General features: G+C 41.9%; 1 protein-coding gene across 9 annotated transcripts in view; it reads right to left on the bottom strand.

Annotated features, from left to right (window-relative positions):
- FAM184A (family with sequence similarity 184 member A) overlaps positions 1 to 6,195 on the bottom strand; it is an 81,552-nt gene extending 75,357 nt beyond the window's left edge. For all 9 annotated transcript variants that reach the window (XR_008822625.1, XR_008822626.1, XR_008822624.1 and 6 more), the window contains exon 1: positions 5,751 to 6,195. Coding sequence is in view for 6 of the 9 variants with exons in the window: in XM_056344046.1 (XP_056200021.1) it covers positions 5,751 to 5,918 (168 nt within the window). In the remaining 3 variants the exon portion in view is untranslated. The remainder of the gene's footprint in view (positions 1 to 5,750) is intronic.
- Positions 6,196 to 23,688: the final 17,493 nt, after the last annotated feature.

The following is a 23,688-nucleotide window of genomic DNA, read 5'->3' as shown; positions in this document are numbered from 1 at the left end:
AGAAGCGTAAGCATCTGAATTCAAGATCATCAACTTTGGACTTCAATCTTCAAAATAAATTTACTATCAACAACTGCAAGCAACTCACTGTGTTAATTGCTACATTAACATCATACTTCTCTCTAATGCAGGAAGATAGAAAGACAAAGGAGAAACGTTATTTAAAAAAAAGCAGTTTTGCAAATTTACACAACAAGCTGGCAGCAGAGTTGAGAACAGAACTGTGATCTCAGGGGTCCCAAATTCTAGTTTATTGTTTACTTAAGTATGGTGCAACTTGGGTAACTTTGTTGCCTTAGTCTTTGAATGAGCTGAGTGGAACCTTTCCAAAACTGAACCATCCAGCTCTAAGCATGTACCAAGGGAAAAGACTGAAGTACAGTTTTCCTTTTATTGAATAGAAATGATCACTGTAGGGTACCTATCATTAGCATGGCACTTACAGACTCTTCTCCAGTTGATGTAAAGTTTCTGGAACAAGTATCATGCAACCAAATCAATCCTGAAGACTCTCAATGCATAATCCCAGCTTGGATCATGCAGTTATTCCATAGAAGTCAAAGTTTTATGTTGATGTCACAAAGCTTGCACAACAGACTTTGAGAAATCCATATCCTGAATGTGTCTGCAATCACAAATATTCAAGCTTCAAACTACAGCACAAAAAGCAAAAACAACCCACACACAACACCCAAACCAAAAACACTTGAACTTGTACTCTTCTGGCAACTGTAAAAACTAACCCCATTCTTCCCTACTGATGTAAGCATAGCAGCAACTTACTTTTTGTTTTTTTATTCCAGTTGTCTTATGCAAACTAATTAAATATATATATATGCATAACTTCATCTGCAGCAGGCACAATTCAGCACTGCATTAGCACTCCAGCATACAGTACTACAAACACATACATGCAACCTCATTATCACAGTTTATTTCTTGTTGGCTTTAATCTTCGTGTCAGATGCTACTTTATCCCCAAACTGGTACACAGATCTTTCAAAACACCTAAAAATAAGGAGCTTATGCTGAAGAAAACTATTTAAAATTGCTTCAGTTACAATTTACTGGAGTCTTTAAACATGAAATGGAGTATCATCTTCTCTTTAAAGCTGCATTTCTAACTACTTGTTTTGCCTTCCCCTGTGCTTTAAGCATGTTAAAGTTAAATCAAGTAAGTCTTCCCATCCCCACCCAAAAGTAAAAATAAAGTTAACCACTTCAGAAGTACTGTGCTTAGTGAAGTGGTTTTGTATCTTATTTAGCCTCATTCTGAACTACTGATTAAATCTAGTTATTAAACAAATTTCACCTTTTCCTTTGTGTTCCTGCACGGTTTTGACTGAAACATCAGAACCTCTCTAAGTAACATGAATTCATAACAGAGGAATCCTAATTTTGGAATTTTACATTTACTTCATGAGTGACCTGCATCTTCTGTGGGGAAAGCATTTTATTCTGCTGTTACTCACAGCTTGTAATACAAACTGTACAAGGAAAATAAAATAAAAAACCCAAACTATTAAGTCACATTTCTTTTGTCACAAGACAAAAGATGTCTGGAAAACTTAACTATGTGCATCCCTTTGGCAATGCCCCATACATATTTAGATTTCCTTTTACCATGCTATATTGGTAGGTTTGTTTTGACCTGGTAAAGCACCTGACTTCAGCTCTAAATCCACTGAGAGACTTAGTGTATCTTTAAGGCAGTCTTAGAGAAGAGTTGGAAGACAAAAAATAAATAAATGGGGAAAACAGTCAGAAGGTGTGCAAGAAGTGTCTTATATCTATAAATATAAATAAAAGACATGAAACAATTGGAAAAGCCCAATTAAGAATTGGTATTCTTAATAAGAATAATTAAGAAGATTACTGAAGAGGAGTTCTATACACATAAATTAGTAAGCATTTGACAAAGCTAGAACAGCACAAATTGGTCAAAAAACACCTTCACAGAAACAGCCCAATACATTTTTTTGCATCAGTTTTATTCCAGGAAATGCAAAGTTAAGTTAATTCTTCTCTGACAGTTAACTCTCGCTTACAGAAATTAAGTATCATGTTTATCTTTCTTCCCCTGTAGCTTGAGTCCTTTCTCAAGGATTAATTTCTGCAGCCATCGATCAAATCAGGCTTCAGATTCTAGAGCAGGTAATGAAGTTTAGATTATACTTTACCCAGAAGTTTCTACACCTTTTTAAGCCTCCCTTTCTGAAAAGTCAAGTAAGAAACAGAAACATAGGACCCAAACCCTCTAACTATAAAACTGTCAAAACTTACACCTCTACCTCAATGAAATTAATGCTACAGAACACTTTTAATCATCTTTAAATTCTTAATTTTATTGTTACAATAGGTGCAAGAGATGCATTTTTACTATACATCCTGTTTTACATGTAAAAATGCTGTTCTTCACTCCAGACCTTCAGTCAGTACAAACATCAGCTGATTTTTTCAAGGTTTCTCCCTAAAACCTGAAACCAGAACACAAACACACCAACTAAAACATTACCAGAATCCACAAGTCACTGGGAAATAAATACAAGATTCTGGTCTCCTGCAAAAGTCTAATTCACACATAAACTCCTTGTACAAGCACATAGTTTACAGTTATTTAAAATACACCAGCAGAAGACAATTCATAGGTTTTACTTGCAGTACTCTGAAGTCCTCAGCAGGACAGAGATGGACACAGTTTCTAGAGTTTTAGAACTGTACGATGGATCATAAAAAGACAAGCTTATGAAAACCCCAGGATATACTTTCACTCTCTTCACATTTCCCAGTACAAATTCAAAATATTCCAGCACCACACATGTAAATCCATATTTAACTCAGACCCACCTCAAGGTATCTAAACACACAATAACCGGGAGAGCACAGGGCACATGCCCAGTGATGTGGAACTCATGGGTATACACGAATGACTTCACAACAGAAGGGGAATGCTCTTTCTGAGATCAACTATAAACTGCTGGGTAAATTCCTAAAGAAAGAAAAATATATCTGGAGACACACAAGTGAAACTTATTCTTGGAAAGTATTACTTTGCGTATGTACTAGGCCTTAAAGTAAGTCTAAAATATATTTATGGTCTCTAGGTGATTTTTGTACCTTTCAGGACGCACAAGTCTATAGTAACATCTTTAATTCATCATTTGGATGCCCATAGAGTAAAAAAAGAAATTCTTCAGCTTATTTCTACTTTTCTTTGTATGAAATTGTAATTTTAGTTCCATCAGTGTTAACATATAAAGAAATCGGACTCTGAAGTCAAAGACAAGATAAAATACCCCTCAGCCATCAGTTTTCCAGTACATTAACGTGCACAGTGTGCCATGGTAATACTATTTTTAAATATGAACCGTCTCCACTGTGAGACTGCCAGCAGTCTTCATTCTCTTTATTCTTAGTTCCAATGAAATGTCACCTTCATCCATTTCAGCATGTATTTGAAGAGTACTCGCAGTTCCCACAGTGCTTTTAAGTTACCCTGAAGTGTTTTAGCTATGTAATTTTTGACAGAAGTAATTTCTTTTGCTTCCTCTTTAACAAGGAGAATCTGCCTTTCACTTCCTAAACAATGCTATTCACCCACGTCTCTAGCATCCTTTAAGAGATACTACAGCGCCCAAGATTTTTTTTTAGGCTGTTCCAAGTAAATCATAGCTACAACTGCATCTGAAACATGGGGCCCATCGGCCTTACCAATATGCTTTTGAAACACATTGTAGCTTGACCCCACAGCCTTTAATAAAGATACATTGTATTTCCTATACCGGGGATGATACAATGAGAACTGTTCCATCAGCCATACAAGACCCGAGAGACTCTCACACTTCACCCTCAGCATCAAAGGCATTCGAGATGCTACCAGACACGCTAAATAACGGTACTTCTCTCCAGTGGAAGGCGAACAAGCACGGCTGGGATTTCTCCGTTTAAAAAGACTCAGAGCCTGGCTTACAGAAGACCTGGAAGAGAAGCTACTATTCCCACAGGATAAGCAGCGAGTCTCAGCCTAGCAGCGGGGGATGGTCCCCCCGCGCCCGGGCACCGGCCTGTGCCGCGGAACCCAGACCGAACCGACGGGCCGGGGCCGCTCCCGGGGCCGCCGCACCGCGCCCGGCGCCAGCTGCTGCCCGGGCACAGCCCGCCGGGGGTGGCGGCCAGCGGCCGGGGGAAGCGGCCGGGAGGACGAAACCGCAGGCGGCAGAGGGGCGGCAGAGGGGCGGCAGAGGGGCGGCAGAGGGGCGGCAGAGGGGCGGCAGAGGGGCGGCAGAGGGGCGGCAGAGGGGCGGCAGAGGGGCGGCAGAGGGGCGGCAGAGGGGCGGCAGAGGGGCGGCAGAGGGGCGGCAGAGGGGCGGCAGAGGGGCGGCAGAGGGGCGGCAGAGGGGCGGCAGAGGGGCGGCAGAGGGGCGGCAGAGGGGCGGCAGAGGGGCGGCAGAGGGGCGGCAGAGGGGCGGCAGAGGGGCGGCAGAGGGGCGGCAGAGGGGCGGCAGAGGGGCGGCAGAGGGGCGGCAGAGGGGCGGCAGAGGGGCGGCAGAGGGGCGGCAGAGGGGCGGCAGAGGGGCGGCAGAGGGGCGGCAGAGGGGCGGCAGAGGGGCGGCAGAGGGGCGGCAGAGGGGCGGCAGAGGGGCGGCAGAGGGGCGGCAGAGGGGCGGCAGAGGGGCGGCAGAGGGGCGGCAGAGGGGCGGCAGAGGGGCGGCAGAGGGGCGGCAGAGGGGCGGCAGAGGGGCGGCAGAGGGGCGGCAGAGGGGCGGCAGAGGGGCGGCAGAGGGGCGGCAGAGGGGCGGCAGAGGGGCGGCAGAGGGGCGGCAGAGGGGCGGCAGAGGGGCGGCAGAGGGGCGGCAGAGGGGCGGCAGAGGGGCGGCAGAGGGGCGGCAGAGGGGCGGCAGAGGGGCGGCAGAGGGGCGGCAGAGGGGCGGCAGAGGGGCGGCAGAGGGGCGGCAGAGGGGCGGCAGAGGGGCGGCAGAGGGGCGGCAGAGGGGCGGCAGAGGGGCGGCAGAGGGGCGGCAGAGGGGCGGCAGAGGGGCGGCAGAGGGGCGGCAGAGGGGCGGCAGAGGGGCGGCAGAGGGGCGGCAGAGGGGCGGCAGAGGGGCGGCAGAGGGGCGGCAGAGGGGCGGCAGAGGGGCGGCAGAGGGGCGGCAGAGGGGCGGCAGAGGGGCGGCAGAGGGGCGGCAGAGGGGCGGCAGAGGGGCGGCAGAGGGGCGGCAGAGGGGCGGCAGAGGGGCGGCAGAGGGGCGGCAGAGGGGCGGCAGAGGGGCGGCAGAGGGGCGGCAGAGGGGCGGCAGAGGGGCGGCAGAGGGGCGGCAGAGGGGCGGCAGAGGGGCGGCAGAGGGGCGGCAGAGGGGCGGCAGAGGGGCGGCAGAGGGGCGGCAGAGGGGCGGCAGAGGGGCGGCAGAGGGGCGGCAGAGGGGCGGCAGAGGGGCGGCAGAGGGGCGGCAGAGGGGCGGCAGAGGGGCGGCAGAGGGGCGGCAGAGGGGCGGCAGAGGGGCGGCAGAGGGGCGGCAGAGGGGCGGCAGAGGGGCGGCAGAGGGGCGGCAGAGGGGCGGCAGAGGGGCGGCAGAGGGGCGGCAGAGGGGCGGCAGAGGGGCGGCAGAGGGGCGGCAGAGGGGCGGCAGAGGGGCGGCAGAGGGGCGGCAGAGGGGCGGCAGAGGGGCGGCAGAGGGGCGGCAGAGGGGCGGCAGAGGGGCGGCAGAGGGGCGGCCGCGGCTGCCGCTGCCCGGCGGGGGACGCGCCCTCACCTTGGTCAGCTGCGCGATCTTCTTGCTCATTTTGAAGTGCAGGTCCGGGCCGTGCTCGGCACCCAGCCCCGCCGGGGCCGAACCGGAGCCGAGTTTGCCCGCGCCGGGCGCGGAGCCGCCGCCGTAGCTGTGCTGCGGCTGCTGCCAGCCCGTCCCCGGGGTCGCCATCTTCACCGCCGGGCCCCTGCCGCTGCTCGGGCTCCGCTGGCACCGGCCCTACCGGGGAGCCGCGCCGAGGGCGCCCCAGCCGCAAACCGCCCCGCGGCCGGCCCCGGGCGCTTCCTACAGCCGCCGGCCCCGGGCTGCGGCGCCAACCCCTCGGGGCGCTGCGAGAGCGGGCGCCGGCCGCCAATCTTCCCTCTCCCCGTCCGCTCCACCCGGCACCGGGCGGGGGGTCCGGCCCGGTCCTGGAGCGGCGGGAGGCCAGGCGGCGGGGACGGGCGGGCCGGGCGGCGGGGGCGGGCGGGCCGTGCCCGGTGCCGGGCTGCCGCCGGGCTGTTTACGCCGCGCAGCCCCCCGCGTCACTCGCCGGCCCCGCCCCCCGCCCGCAGCCTGCCGCCCCCGGAGCGGCTGGGGCCGCGCGCGCCGCACGAGGACGGGCGAAGGAGCGCGAGCGCCGGCCGGCGGGGCCTCGCCACTCCCCTTCCCCCGGCAGGTGCGCGCGCTGCCTTCCCGCCCCCGCCTCCCCCGGCAGCTGGCGGCGGCGCTCGGAGCCGCTACCGGTCGCTCGCGGCTCCTCCCGCGGGCGTAGGCGGGGAGCGCCCCTCCCGCCGGCTCGGCAGGGGGCACGGCGCCCCGCGGGGGCCGGGGCCGGGCCGGTGCAGAGCCCCGCACCGCGGGGGCGCCGGGGCACTTGCCCGCCGTGTGTCGGTGCGCAGAGGGGTGCGGTGCTGTCGGCCCCTGCGTACGCGCGGGTCCGCGGCGGCCTAACTGCGGTTTTCTCACAGTAGTAAGTGATAGGGACAAGCAGAGTCTTAAAATCGACCTAAGTAGTACGTCAGATAAGCACCTGACTGCACAATTACCTCAGGTTTTGAGGGAAGATGCAACCCGGACTCGCCGATGGTGGGGCGGCCCGCCACCCGCCGGGGCTGGCGCTGCCTGCGCCCACCGCCTGTGAGGGGCCGGAGCAGAGGTCCCTGCCAGAAGGGATTCAATCTGAATATCGCACATGCTTTTCTTTTGGATGTGACTGCTCTCTTCTGTTTCCACCCTGTGCAACTCCTGAGATTAGCCACCCTCTTTAACAATTTAATGTCTCTTTGCCAGGCTTTGACCTTTTGAGAATATATATAGATACTAATGTGGTTGGGCACATTTGATTTCCTGATTCACAGCCTCTGCACTCATCTCTTAAGAGTCCTTAGTGCTTACCCTGGGTTGGGTAGTGTATCTTTTTACTGCCTTTTTTCTGCTCTAAAAATGCCATATTTGCCTGCATTCTTTGTAGGCAGACAGAAATATCTAAGAGAGAAACCACAAAAATACATTGCTAAATCTGTTGTTCTCAATAAGATTATGGAGAAAAGTACACTGAGAATTTGCAAATGACAGGTGGAATAGTAAGTTAGAAGAAGACATCCATATTACAGAGTAAAGTGCCTCACTTGCTAAGAGAGATTCATGCTTATATAGTATAATAAATAACCAACTACACATGAACTGCCAGTGCAAACCTGAGGTCGTGGGGCAAATGTGATTCCCTGATGTACAGAGGGGACACTATTCAGAAGGTATAGTTAGATGTTGCTACTTTTTTACATGTTGTTCGTGAGAGTTCAAGACAAATACTTGCAGCAAGGTCTGGGGTCTAATTTCCACACATCAGCACACTGGGAAGGCACTCAAGAAAGGACCAGAAGAACTGCAGAGGTTCTAGAAAAAGTCTCATATATTGAAAGACATAATAAACCCAAACTATTTTGAATAATGAGGATTCTAAGATGTGATGTAATTCCAGTCTTTATGTAGCTGTGTTGCCATGAGCTCAGAATTTGCATTGTTCAGGAAATTCTGACGCTGATGCTTATTTATTTTTTTTCCTTCTGAAGTGGCCCACTCTGGCAACAGGGAGCAAAGGACAGATGGTGCCTACTCAGGCAGTGATTCATACAGATGAAATACAAGAGGAAGAAAGAGTATTGGGAGCATCTGTATCAAATCTGCCCATAGATGACATCCATGAATAGCACATACTGTTAATTTAATTTTATCAAATTAAAAAATAATTCAGTGGCAGAAGAGACTAGACTGTAATTTTTCATGTCTGGGAAGGTCAAACTACTAATGAAAGCAGTAGACTGATTGTGAAGACTTGGTTACAGATTATGGTTCTGTCTGGCTGACTGTGTGACCTTAAGCAAACTTCCTAATTCTCATGCAAGAAGGCACTTTCTTTAGTGTACCTAAGAATGCCTCTGTTATTAAGGAGTGGCTGGCTCAATTTATTATTGCTCCTAGAAACCTCAAAAGTTACAGGAAGTATTATTATAATTTTAATCTACACATTTTAAGTATTTTGGATAGACTTATTTTTCAAATAAATCGTAGTGGTTTGGATTTATCAACATTTCTTTTGAGACAAAAAGCATCACTGTGTTATTTTTCAGTTTCTTCTGAGGAGTATGCATATTTGCTGTGGTTCATACTGGCCCCAGATCATTGTTTTGAAGCGAAGTGACTTCTATCTGCTAGGACAAAACAGTCAAATATGTTTCATTCTTGTCTCCCTGTACTGAGTTGCTAAATACTGAGTTTTGCCTAGGTGCTTTTAAACAAAAAAAAAAAAGTGATTAAATATTCTTTGTCAATATTTCATGCATCTTTTATTAGTAATTTTCAAGTTTTATTTTTTTCAGGCTTCTCTTTACACATGCCATGCCTTTAGAGCTCAGAGGGTGACTGCTAAGCCCTTTTCTATTCAGGTCTACATGTGTAGCATAGAGCCTGTTTTCTTTAAGGTTGCTGCTGAAAAGAGACTCTATGCAGCAGAACAGTCAGGACCCTAGTGCTTTTTTCCCTTGGTGGGATTTCATGTCTCATCAGTTCAGTAGGATCTGTAAGTCCAGAGGTCTCCCAGGGCTTGGGCTGAGGCCATCCAGAGGCAACCGAGAAGCCAGGGCTTAGGGATTGCTGAAGGGCACAAAAAGCAATGGAATGAGGCAGGGCTCTCTATGTGATCATTGCTGTGAAAGCTGCACAGTGAAACCTTTAGTGTCTATCACCACGGGCTTACGTAAGCGACATACAATTTGTATCTATCCAGTGTCTCCCTGTGAGTATAGGCATTATGTAGGAGAGTTCTTGGTGTATGCATATGGAAGATTTTTTTATAAAATTGAAAATATTGTTAGTGAATGTATGCTTTAAGACTGTATTTTTGTGTATCTGCTAGGCATATATAGCAGCATATGTGCAACACATACAATGACTTTATAGTTTTGGGTTTTTTGATGTAAAATCAACAACACTGTCTATATGGAAGTCTACCTGTGCTTTTTTGTATTCTACTGCCTGTCTATTTATCGGTGTATTTGTTGTTCAAATGTGTGTATGTGTCTATGTTTTCTAAAATTATGAAATACCATAACTGAGGTTTGCAAAACCACGAAGATTTCATTTACATTCAATCTGCTGGGAATATTATGGCTGACAGATTTCTGTGGGTACAAAACCCCCTTTATTTATCTCATCGCAGCTTTGACTAAGATAAATGTGTGCAATCACTGTATGTCTTATTTTCAAGCCATAGGCACAATACTCCCTCTCTGGTTCTTTATAGACAGAAAGTGTTACTAGGGCTAAGCTTGCTTTGTGATAATGTCTTTTGACAACTCTGAAGACGTCAGAAAGTCAGCAGCTTTTACTGAAAGGACAGTTCACAAGCAATTTGACCTACTGGTCTTTGCAGGTTTCTGCTGTTTAATTTGTAAGCTTGCAGCTACAACTCTGAACACTGAGTTTTCAAATAATTTGCAAATGTGTATGAATAAAGGTGTTCGTATCACAATTGTCTCTTTCATTTTCATTGAATGGTTGAATGATGCAAGTATTTAGTAACGAAATACTTAAAATATGGAGACTCTTAAGAAAAAGCCTCATCATTTCTACCAGAATGCTAAACTAACCTTTTATTATATACATACCTTAAGTTTATAGACAGGTTTAATTAATTTCATAAAGTAATAATTCACCATTTAAAAAAATAGTATAAATACTCAAAATAACAACACAGCTTAAACGTATCTGTCATTCCTGCTTTAATTTTCTGTTCCAAACAAACCTGATGGAATATAATAACTGAATAAGCCCATGATGTCCTACTTTAACATAAAGGCCTCGTTGCTAAGGCTGAGGTTAATCTACGATGCTGAGATTTCTGTGTAAGAAAACATACAAAACAATTTTGTTTTAAAAGTATAGAAGTAACAAGGGCTTCTTCTGTTAGCTGTAGATAATGATATAAAGAGGGACATATTTTCAGATCTATGAAATACAAGAGTAGCCAAAATTGCCTTGCTGTGTTTGCGTACGTAACCATGAAGGATATGCAGGGGGCAGATGAAGAATCAAACAAAAATAAAAACTAAACATCCTAATAGCTTTGAAATAATCTCATGACCTTTTAATTTGTGGGTTAGCAAGACTGATCTATGTAAGGTACACAATCAGGTCAACATTTCAGGACACTCATCTGAGTAATTCAATCAATTACCCTCTTGCTTCTATGTATGCAAGTAAGCTTTCAGTCAATAATGAGTCAGCGGTACAGAGTGACAAATACAGGTTTAGCGCTCTACCTGGTAGACCTTTGGGCCTTATGTCTTTTGGGGTTTTGATTTTAATGCTGTATGCTGTCTTGGCCTTAAAAGCTTGAAAGACTTAACGCCTGTAAGTCTTGAACTAATGTGTATGGGAAACCTGATATAAATTGAATATTTCAAATAAATAAGCAGAGAATGGTGAACACACGTCTGATATAGATGAAGCTGCTGTGTTTTTTATTATGTCCAGTTGTCCATCTTGGAAACTGTTAGTGGTGGAAGATACTTTAGGTCACCAGTATCTAAAAGGAATGCTGCCATCTCATGCATGTGTCCAAACTGGAACTACTGTCAAGATATGATGGAAGAGAAAGTGTTTCGGCTGCAACTTGTGAACAAGCCTATTTGAACAGTTGGGTTTTTTGCTGATTCTTTCGAAGTTAATTTTCCAGATTCTGTAGAAATGTGCACTGGCACACAGAAAAATTCCCATGAGCAATTATCTCCAGATAATTCTGTCTTTCTTTCAATTCACTTGTATAATCTCTTGCATGGCATTTTTATCCTCACATGGAAACATGAGGTTGGGGGCACATGGCTTTTTATTAGAAAAATTAACAATAGCCCACTCTTTTACATCAATTATTTTCATTCAGTAAAGATTTTTATATTATTTTAATTTCAAGCATAAAAGAGTAGTTAAGGATGGAAAAGTCCAGTGTAAAGGAGAAAGACCAATATGAAAAGTGTAAGGCTCTGTCTTTCTTCTGATGTAGCTCTCTTTTTTTCAATACTTCTGTTATCTTATAATTTATCTTTACTTTTGTTGTTAAGCTTGATCCACTTTTTTTTTTTTTTTGTAGCAGAGAAGCTATATTTTAAAGAAAATAAAAAATATAGAGAAAATACAGTTCTGTTTTTCAGACAAAGGAAGAAAAAACACCTGTAGAAGTAGGAAAAAAGAAAAACTAATGCCTTGGTAAAACATCCCACTGCTTACACATGGCAGTCATTTTGACGTAGGAGTCACACAAAATAAATGTTGGTCATATCACTCACTGCTTTTCTGGAAGTTGCTGAGATACAGCTGGGTAAAAGATGCTATAAGAGTCTACTTAGTATAATTTTTTTTCCTCTTGTTTTAGAAAAGATTATCCAGTACATTTCTGTTCTCTTTAGCTGCACAGATGGGGAAGATTGAATGAATCCCCAGTTAAGTATCAACCTTAGTCTTGCTAGTAATTCTTACAACTTTTTCTTTTTAAAATCCTAATTTACCAGGACAGGAAGGCATTTACCAACATTGAGAAAGCACCTAGACATATAAAAAAACAACTCTTTTTTTAATCATTTTTTTAGCGCTTTTCCTGTCAAAGCAGAAAACTAAACCTATCAGAGCTTGCCAGTGGACAGAAAATTAGTAAGACAACTGGTCATTACGAAGCCAGAGCTCATGCTGAAAATTCATGTAAGTGTTAATAGTTCCCTTATAGAATATTTTGTGCCAGCTGTCTGCATCAAAATGTAGCACATAACCCTATGGAACCTCTCAGATACAAGCTTTTAGTAATTAGTCACTTAATTTCTGGCTTAGAGCCAGCATTTTGGCTGATAAAATATACTTTCTGAAGTAAGCCTTCTTACTTTAAATCATGTTTCATTTTGTCTTTTCTCAAGGATTTTTTTTTATATAAATAGTATGCATTTGCTCTAACCTGCCAATACAGTCCTTAAACAGGTTATAATAGTTCTTGTAGTCTTTCATGTCATCCACAAAGTTTTAGCATATTAGATACTGCTTCAAGCTTCTTCTTAACAAGTTTTCTCATTTTATGTTTTTCTCCTTTTTTTAAATTATGCATGCTTTTTTCAGGTAGAAAAAATTAGACCTAAACCAGGGAAGCTAGCAGCTCAGTTGGGGTGGGTACTTGAGAGGAATGGTGAATGGACTGGAGGAAGGGAACAGAGGTGTCTCGTTGTGTAAGCTTGGGCCCTCTGGGGCAGGGCTGGCCTTCGTGGTGAGGAATAGGAGGCCAAGGAACTTGTTTTTCAAACCAGGTCTGCTAAGCAGGACCCTCATAAGAAATTTGGCAGACATTAAAAGAACTGCCATGCCTTCCTGCATAACCTGTGTAAATCAACCTTGTTTTCCACTCCCTGGAATACAGCAGGCCAAATCCTGATCTTAATGTTGCAAATCAATCTTTTTAACTTTATGCTACAAATAAATTTAGGGGTGCAAAGAAAGCTTCATTTAATTTCTCTGCTCAAACTCAAGTTCTGGCACATTTCCACACATGAAAACACAATTTTATCAATATATGCTAAATTTAGTGTAATTCTTATTATACTGACTTATCTACTGCAGAAGAGGGATTCAGTCTTGCTTTCTACACTGGAATAAAAATTTAATCAGCTGCCTAGGATACTTTTATCCAAGTATGTTAGAAAGTGGTTTTGGTTTTGCTTATGGACAAAATGGCAGATAGGACAAAAATTGATGTATTAAGTAACAGTTGAATTTGAAGGTCTTTATCATAGACTGTTGATCTTCTACATTCCTGTGCTCCTCTGACAAGAATTCATTAAGGAGATTGTTCAGAGTGGAAAATGAATGCATTTCAGTTAATTCAATTAATACATTCATATTTATCTTCATTAGGATGAAAGCATTCCTATTGAAAGGAGCAGTGACCTTTGGTATATCATCAGAGCTTCTTCCAGGGATGTGTTAAGTAACCTTGCTAACTTCTGTAACATTCCTCTAAGGACAGAATTGAATGGGAGTGCTGTGGGTGGGGCTGTGTAATTTCTAATATGAGTGTTGAACTCAGAAAGGAGATAAATACAAGGAAATCTGCCATTGCCTTTTAGCAGTAGCCAGTGAAGATTATTTTGGTATGTTAGTATGACTTGCCTAGCTCAATCCTGACATCATTTACATATTACATTATTCTGTTGTACAGAAATTTATGCACTTGTTTTCTTTTTAGAGGAAAAAACAGCTTTACAGGCTAAAATGTAAAAAGATTTCTGACTGATAAAATATCATTCAGAATATTAATATATGATAAACAATACTAAACAACTATGACTGAGAAGACGACTTGGAACAGTGATCTTCCGGGGAAAATCTGGCTGGCTAATGATGTTTGGTTGGTTTTGGCATGGTTATTGCCACAGCTGCTATTTATCACATCTGTAATACATCTTTGGGGAAAAAATCATCAGCAGGAAACAGCAGTGTCACTGCTCTCAGCAGCTTGAACCTGTTCCTTACAGGAGCACTGGTACAGAGTTAAGCTGGCTGAGGATTTAGTTCACTGCTCTATGCTGGCATTCTTATCGTCCCATGTATGTACTCATTCAGACTTCAGGATGCTTATAAAATTCATGCTGTCTTGTGACAGGCATAATGGATGAAACAGATTTTTTTTCTTTTTAGGTCATCAGTGGAAGGTTGGATGGGACAGATGAAAGCTGCACTGTGTGGCATGTCTCATCTACGGTGCAGGTAAAGGCACCAAAAGCACCAGGATGGCTTAGGTTTTCCTTCTCCCTCAGTATCAATGGGATTGCGTGGAAGCAGCCACAGAAATGCTCCAGTAGCAAAGTTCAGACAGATGGCTGGTGTAGCTCTGATCCTGCCCTCAGGGTCATTCTGCAGAGCAACATGGACAATATTTGTAATCTGTATTTCTCACTATGATGGTATTGGAAATTGAGAGATTTGTTGCTTGAAGGGTTTTACTTTGAATGTGCCTAATTAATCTCCAACATTGGCTGAGGATTTTCTGGCCCACATAGTTACCGCCAGTCTACTCCCTGACACGTAAGAATTCAAATTGCTGCATCTTGCCAACGCATGTTGGGGGAATCCAGCATACAGATTTGGAGGCTAGAGAGGATTTCGGTTACGCTTCAAGAAGGAAGAAAGATAGACTGGCATCTTTCCAGAAAATTAACAGTGGTGGATTTATGGTTTTGCTAAAATTGTGCCAAAACCCCCAAAGCTTTGCCAAAGTGTCAATATTAAAATTAAAATGGCTTTTGTAAAGTTTTTATTACCTGCTATCATGGTTTAACCCTGGCTGGTAACTAAGTGCCACTCAGCTGCTAATTTGCTCCCCCCTCACCCAGAGGGATGGGGAGGAGAATCAGAAAGGAACATAAAACTTGAAGGCTGAGATAAGAACAATTTAATAATCGAAATAAAATAAAAGTGAAAGAACAATAGTAATAATAATAAAAGTTATCATGAAAAGGTGGGAAAGTGGGACAGGAATGAAATCCAAAGGGAAAGGAGGAAAGAAAACAGGTGATGCACAATACAATTGCTCACGATCCACTGACTGATGCCCAGCCAGACCCTGGGCAACGATCCCCCCAGCCCCAGCTAAGCCCCCCAGTTCATATACCAAGCATGATGTGCCATGGTATGGAATACCTCCTTGGCTTGTTCAGGTCACCTGTCCTGGCTGTGTCCCCTCCCAATGTCCTGTGCCTCTCCAGCTCTCTCGCTTGCAGGGCCCGAGAAACTGAAAAGTCCTTGACTTAGTATAAAGATTATGTAGCAGCAACTAAAACCATCAGTGTGCTGTCAACATTGTTCTCACACCAAAGCCAAAGCACAGCACTGCACTAACTACTAAGAAGAAAATTAACTAACCTGGCTGAAACCAGGACACCTGCAAATAGCTGAAGGCTTCTTTTGAAATTATATGTGTTGAAAACTGAAATATTTTAAGATTAATTTGCATATGCAGGTTGCTGGCTGAAAGTTCCATTTCACAGAAGTGTTACAGAAAACCTGTGATTAAGGGGGGATAAAAAAGTGCACTTTGAGTTTATTACTGGTCATCAATTAACCTGTCAAAATCAAGAGGCGTACCTCTTGATTGTAGTCTATTGAAACTGATACGGTAACTAAAACCATCAGGGGGAGGAGAAAAAGAGCAAAGTTTATCTGCCCTGAATAAGATAACCTGCTATCATTGTCGTACTTATTATCTGGTGACTGTATGTTGTTATTCATAGAGGTGATGTTTTGAGACCTGCTTGCCAAACATCCAGATTTGATTTGAATAGTGAAGAGTACAGGGTCATCAGCTAGCTGGATTAAAGTGCATCGGGCCTGAAAATGTCCCATTATGCGCAACCTCAAATCAATGGCGACACAGCTTGCATTCAGCAGAATATTTGGTTCCCAGTTCTTGACAGGAACCCAGCTGCTTCAACAATATTTAAAAATTTGGAAAAGATCAGGATTAGTGTTGCATAGGCCTGGTTCTGAACCAAGGTGGAAGATATAATTTGACAATGGGCTACCTTTGAAAGCTAAAATAAGTTCTTCCCAAAATCAGCACAAATTTGTGTTTCAGTATATCATGCATATAAATTTCATAAAGGGCATAGTGTACTGTTTGGTGCACAATCAAGCTAGTTTATAAGCACAGACGTGATTATTTTTAAATATTATGGAAAAAAATTGTAAATAATTTATTGAAAAATGTTTTTGAGAGTGAGAGAAAAAATACAGATGATTTCTATGACCAGAATAGACCCCAAATTTGCAAGTTATTGTTTATGAAGTTTAAGAACAGGCATTTTAGACAAAGCAAATTAAGAGCTATGTTTTTCCACAAACTCCCTTGAGCAGTAGGGCAAAATTGTAAAGATTACATATCACTGATAGTAATTTTTTAGATCACTGTTCATTTTTACTTCTTAGTTACAAGTGCCCTTAATTACTATAATAAAATCTAGTTTACTTACTTGTAAGCATACCCTGTTAGATATTGAGAGAATAATTTAGAAATCATTATTACTGCTCTTTGGATGCTGAGCTAGTTACTCACAACGAGTTCATCAACTTTCACATAAATCCATTTTTTGAACATTAAAAGTTGCCTGATCTGTAAGAATAGAACTATATAAAGCTAAATAAAATGAAGAAAATATTTATAACACTAAGAAAGGAAAGTAATAAAACCCAGCATTTGAATATCAAGTACTCCACAAAGAATTAAGTCAAAGACTGTGATGAAGTACTGTGGTGTCTCAGAAGAGCAAGATAAAGAATTCACTCCAAGTCTTCATCCAGTTAAGGTGAGCTTGGTGATTACAACCATAGCTCAGCAGGTACATACTTAGCTTTGAGTATTCAAGTAATCTCTTTGAGATCAGCTTTTACCTGATGAGTGCCTTGCCACACACTCTGCCAGCCAAAAGAAGAAATGTACTTCTACAAGGTGCTTTTGCTACCTAGTTTTTCAAGCCTACTATAACTTTCAGAGAATGTTAGAAAGGAAATCAGTCAAGAGAAATAAAAAATAATTTTTTTTAGTAAAAAGGAGCCCTCTTCCCAGCTGATCTTCAGTTAAACAGAAGAGACCCCATTTACCAATGTTTTACAGACGGATAAAAGTTTGGGGTTTTTTTTGTTTTGTTTTGTTTTTTATTTTATTTTAGGTAGAGGTATTATTTTTCCACAGTGAAGTTATCCATGGCTTTTTTTAGCATCATTCAGATATGACATTCGTAGGTGTTAATTTTTTTTTTTTATTATTTTAGGTAGAGGTATTATTTTTCCACAGTTAAGTTATCCATGGCTTTTTTAACATCATTCAGATGTGACATTCGTAGATGTTAATTTTAGTTTAAAGGTGGTGGTTTGTTGTTTTTCTGTTTTTTTCTTTTCTTGCCAAGCTTAGTGGAACCAGTTGAATTACTTGAGACTGAAAAATCGAAAAAGCACAATAAAAGTAATAGGAATAATTACAGCTTAATCTTTTGGAATTTAAAAATCTGTGGTCTTTGGAAACTTAATATTCAAACCCAACTTTGAAGAAAATCCAGTAATTCTAATGTTTTGACAGTCCAGTTTGTCTACAAAACTCCCTCACTTCTTCTGAAGTACTTTTGCAAGTATGTCTGTGTAATTTCAAATGCCAGGTTTCTCCTTATAAGATTAGTGTATATGCAATAGTAACTGAGCAAAACTTTCATTCACTAAAAACAGATCGCTGTTTTAAAGATCTCTTATAACGAATAAACTCTATGTCTATGGGAAGCTCTATCTCCCCATGCGCTGTGCAGCTGGCTTCTGCACTGTTTGCCACAGCAGTTTCCAGATGCCAGACTAAACTTCCTTACTTAGTGACTACCTAGGCAGAGTCTTGGGAAATTACCTGAGGAAAAAGCTTGTATGGTAGCTTCACATATTTGTATTATAAAACATACCAACACTCATAAAGAAGCCTTAACTCTCTAACACTTGGTTTAATTAATGGCAAAATAATTTGCCTTTCAGAAGCTTTTTTTTCTGAGCTAGCGCTTCTGCTGCAGCGCAAATGGGTCCATCACAGAAGCAAGTAGCTCTCAGTTTGGCATCCACCCAGAACAGAGCAAGGCCAAGTAGATACTGAGAAGTAAGGGGCTGATTCTGCTCCATGTAGCTGCCATACAGTGTGTACTCTGGAGAGATGTCAAATTTGCCAGAGCAGGAATTGTAATAAAGATAGGCTTACATCATCTCCTACAGAAAGAGTGGGAAAAGCCTTGATTCTAAAAGATATGTCTCCATAATATAGTAGTGTTAAAGGCAGCCTTCAGGGCCACATGTAACCCATATATGTATGGGGGAAGAATATTAACATGTGCTTGCCTAGGTGAAAGGTCACTTTAATAAGACAGTAATTTATATTATTGCTCATAACTACACTATGTAAATATACAGGTAAATGCAGATTTCCAATTTATATTATAAGCTACTTGACATACACAGGAATATGATACTTGTACTCTGAAATAAAATTTTTGGAGTAAAAAAGACTGTGGCACAATTCTTATTCTATTTTTGAGAAATCTGGAACATTAAAGCCCAGTAAAAGATGTAAATCATATTTGGGGAAAGAATATAGAGTGTTTTTTGTCATCTGGTAGGTATGCAAAGTATGAAAACCACTGAAAGTTCACAGCTTTTTTTTTATTAAAAGAGTATTTAAATTCTTTATGCAATAAATTAATATTTAATTGATAATAATACATAATTCAGCTGCTTAACTCTCATCTAACATCACTCAGGGACAAAAGTGTCTGATTTAGAAATAGTGCCCACCACTCAAACTCAATTTTCATTACAAAACAGCTCTTTCAGAATTATCAGTCAGCCTTTCCATGATTATCATGCACTTCTCATTGTGTTTGCTTTGTAAATTACTTTCCATTTATTTTCCTTTTCAATGATGAAGAATAAAGCAAACTATACCACTGCTTATTTTTGATCTAGTCTTCAATTACTTAAGTTACTCCATAAATATTTAGTTAAATTGGATATTTCTTGTTGGTTGTTTGTAAATATTTTGGTGTCATTCAAAGAGCTACATGGTAGTTAAGACAGTCCAAATTAGAGTGCAGGTGCATCCCCTCAGTGGTGGAAAAAGAAAAATCGATTTCAATGGGAATACATCATGGTATTTACTTCCATCATAAATTTCCCCTTAGAGAAAGAAAAATATAATTCCAAATTGCAGCTGAGAGAACTTGCTTAGCTTTGTCAGGTCAAGTATTTAGGGAAAAAATAATGAACTTATACTAAAAAGAATGTTAAGATGCTTATTTTCAACTACTTATGAAAGTACAATTTTAAAAAACAAGTATTATGCCATTAATAGGCTATAATACCTTCAATTATGAGCCGAATTAAACTTATTTCTTTTTTTAATAATAAAGTTTCAGCTGATTCTACATTTGTACCTGTGTACATTTCACTTCTATGCATATATCTTAGAATTTCTACAGTGTGCTATGTAGCACACTTCTGTTAGGATCAGGTAGAAGATCCATGCTAAAGAAACTTAGGTTATGCCAAACACCAAGTAATTTTAAAATCAGTTTATAAAAAACCACTAAATATTTAATGTAACATGCTGTTGAAAATATGGTCTTCTGTCACACCATTTCTATAAAAATGAAAGAGAGAGGAGAAAGCCATATACAAAAAAGATGCATGTTTACTTCAGGAGAGCTTATTATTTTTGCAGCTCCAATTATTTCCATATTTGAAAAACTAAGCATGAAAAATGGAATGGGTTTGACATGGCTGAAGAGAAGAATATTAACCTCTGTTTGAATTCCTGCAGCTTCTGCATTTTATTTGTCCTCAGTGAGCACAGTGGTGAAGCTGCCTTCACAGATGCCACTCTTAGACTAGAGGGTCCTAACTTAGCCAAACATCGTTTCTCCCTAGAGAAGGAACAAATAACCTATCAGCATTGTTTTCGATACACAGCTGATACAGAATGCCACTGACAAGCCCCTTTAACTGACACCTAGCACTCCGAAAAATCAGTAGTTCTAATAGTATAGAGCTAATTTAGAGTGCGGGTGACACGGTTATTTTTGGTTTGTCAGGATGCCAGAGTAGATAGTGAGACTGAGTATCCTTCCCTCTCAAAGACAGATTCAGACCTTCAGTTCAATGTGTATCACCTAGAGAAAACTATTTTTGCAATGCTGTTGGAAGTTCTTTCTGATATCAGTTTCATGTTATGATCTCAAAACAAATGTATAGAAAAAGAACAGATCTAGGAGACTAATTACATAAGACTAATTTAATCAAGATTTGACATCTTAACAAGCGCAAAATTCCTGTAATAATTTTGCATTACTTGTTCACCAAGTATTACTACCTCACTATTATGTAATGAAGCAAAGACTTCTTTTTTCTTGGATCCTTTCGTTCTCTCTGAGGTATTTTCTTTACTTCCCAAACCCTTCAGCGATGAACAGTACCTCTGTACAGCAGTGCCTCTTCACTGCAGAATGTCACTCATCCCTTTTCAGTCTTGTACACATATATTAAAAAAAATATTGAGTGATAATGAATCAGTCTTTCATAATTTTCTTCTAAAATATGTCTTTCATTATTATTTTCTTTGTAAGCTGTCTTTTTCCTCTGCAATGTTTCTACTATAGTGTCACTGTCTCCACTTGAAAACTAACATATTTCACACAAATACTACAAATTTAAACTTAAAATTCATGGAACACCTTTAAAGAATTGCATATAAAGTTATACTCCCAATCCCTTGAGAAGTTTTACTTGCAATGTTTTCTGGTAAAATGACTCCTAAAAAGCAGGATTACATCTCAACCATAGAAATAATTCATTTATGTTTATGTTAATCCATTTTAGCATAACTTACTCTTTGTAGTTCTTTTTTAAGGCAGTTAAGTGTATCTAAGAATGATAGCAATTCCATGCATTATTGTATGCAATGCTCATTTCTTGGATTTTACTTCCCCATGCCACTTGCAAAGAAAGGCCATGGAAAGGCAACTGTTAGAGCAAACCCCTTTTTTGCTGATGACAGTTCCACTCTCTAATAGCTCTTGCAACGTCTTGTGGAATTTTAACATTAGACATGAAGTCAATAGACCACGCCAGCTAAAAATCCCTTTATTAAACCAAAAGACCATTTACTTCAAGTATGTTTCTGCCAAGTAAAGACACAAAGTAATCATACCCAGACAGGTTTGTAATTCTAAGCAGTCCTAGAATAATTTAGGTTACGAAGGAACCCAGGGGGTCTTGAGTCCAGCCTCCTGTCCTGAATGGGTTCAGCTGCAAGGCCAGGCTTTGCCTGGTCAGGGCTGAAAAACCTCCAGTGATGGAGGCAGGGCAACTTCTCCAGGCCCTGCTGCTACACTGCCTGATGTCCTCATGGAGAAAGTTTTTCCTTACATCCAGTTAGAACCTGTCTTGTTTCAGTTTATGCCTCTGTCATAAATGCTTCTGCAATGCATCACTACAAGGCTCCACCTTCTTGATAGTCCCCTTGCAGGTATTAGCACATTGCTGTTAGATACCCCCTAAACCTTCTCCTCTTCAGGCAGAACACGCTCCAATAATGCGTTTGCAAATCCATTCTGACTAGCTTCAAAAGAAAGCATTAGCAACAGGCATTAGCTTGCATTTTTAGTGGGTTGTTTTGGTATTATTAAAGGGTTATCTGACATGTCCCTCCCTCTGGTTCCTTGCTTTTGTTAGGATCAGTTGAACACACTTCTGGCAAGTAGCTATTAGGTTAACCAGCAGTATAGATGGTGTTTATCCTGCAGCCTTTAACATATCTCATACTACCTGACTCATCCTCCTAAGTGATAAACATCCCTTTTCCTAGCAAAGGACAATAACCAAAACAACAGATGATATTCTTAAAATAATAATTTAACAAAACACAGCTATTTTCTGTGACTTTGGTTCTCTTAATTTAAGAATTGAGGTAATTCTATTGCCAGGGTTTGAGGAACAAAAGAAGGAGAGCAAAGAGGAAAGTATTTTTTTTTAATTTAATCAAGTTTTATGGAAAGCTTTTTTCCTTTAAGTCCATCTGTGTAGGAGGTGGAAAGATGATAGAAAGAGCTCTTTTTCAGACAGATTTCTTTCTGTATAACACAAAAGAATTTTATATAACAAAGGGAAGTGCTTCCCTTCCAGATGTACAGGATGACACCAAAGTTAAGCCTGACCAGAGCAGCAGAAACGCTTTCATATAAAATCATCATATAAGATGAAAGATACCTCTTTCTGTAGAGATCTTGCTTCAGAGCACTTTATAATATTCGCTAGACAGCCCAGAGTCTAAAAGATTAAATCAGGCTTTTAAATTAAGGTTTCCAACATACAACCTGTCTTATCATGAAAACGCTGTCTTAAACAATCCTTCACAACAGAGGTACTGGGAAAGTCACCTGCTGTACTCTCTCTTGGCAACAGAAAAGTACAGGACAGAAGTAGAAGGAGGTTCTTCTCTACAGCCTTACCTGTGTACAACCATGAGGCAAGTCAGCTACGCTCAGGGTTATACCAAGAACATGCCTCAGCTGCTCACAGGCTGGGGGGATAGCAGCGTCACCACTACAGACAGAACAGAACCCTGAACAAAAACCATTTTTTCAGGTTGCCCCAAATGATATCAGAAACAGTGTTTTCCTAACGTATTAAACACTGTATTTATGTTACAAAATGTATTTATACTACAAAAATGGCTACAGCTTGACTTTCTCCATATTTTTTTAAAAGTTTTGGCAGAGGAAATTCACAATAGAAATATTGACACAAAGTAGCTGGGATCTCTCGAATAACATGGGCTGAGGCACCACGCCAGCCTTATATTCCTGATTCCTGTACAAGCAAAAAGTAATTAATTTAGGGATGTGAAGGAACTGTTGTTTACCAATGAACTGTACACTACAAACACTTGCAGTGATAAAAACTACCCAAGTTTTTTCAAGGTAATATTACAGTATTTTTAAAAAGTAACTGTTATTTGGCTGCCTCTTCCTGCTGTAAAACTTCCTGTTTACCACTTTCAAATTTCAGTCTTTCTTTGACTTGTCAGAGGATTTTTAATGCTGCTCTGTGGTGAATATATAGGATGAAACTAGGTCACTTCAGTAACCTGGGGCTGTCTTTGCTCTGTCTCAGTGAACATTGTTGGGCCATGGTGAATGAATTACTTCTTTCCTTGACTGACAATAGAAGGAATTATTTTAGGAAATTTTATGCCTACTGCAGACCAGTTATATGTTAATATGTAGTCCGCTAATACTTGGGAGACAGGAGTAGACTACAGTTGGCACTTCACGGTAAAAATTACCTGGCAGAGTCTCAGAAAGACCAATCTTTGCTCTAGTTCTGATCAATGTCTACTTTTACATCATTTTCATGTGAACAGAAGTAGACAGATCTTGAAACCAGATAACACAGAGACGGAGGTAACACTTGGGTCCACGTATCCTAATAACAAACAGCTATACAACTGCCATCAAGAGGATGAAAGGAAGCAAACGGAATAAATTTTTAGCCACAGTGAGCTCCTTGCACATGACACCCATGAATAGCATTTTTTATTTTCTGTAGAAGAAACGATGGTACCCTGGTTTACAGAACTTTCTTGGAGACTTCCCAGATTTGCTCCTTGATTGCTCATTGCTGTACTACACTACAAACTAGTTTGTTCAGTCATGGCTAAAGCCATCCACCCAATTACAGCTATTCTTATAGAAAATAACGTCCTTCCCCACTGATGCACATAATTTGTGTCTTCTGGTAATTGTACATCCGATATATGGAGAGAAGGCAATAATGGATAATGGCTTCAACTTGA

This window comes from Falco biarmicus, chromosome 6, assembly GCF_023638135.1.
Source record: "Falco biarmicus isolate bFalBia1 chromosome 6, bFalBia1.pri, whole genome shotgun sequence".
Lineage (NCBI taxonomy): Eukaryota > Metazoa > Chordata > Aves > Falconiformes > Falconidae > Falco > Falco biarmicus.
The sequence above is the reverse complement of the archived record's forward strand: the minus strand, read 5'-3'. Positions and strand labels throughout refer to the sequence as shown.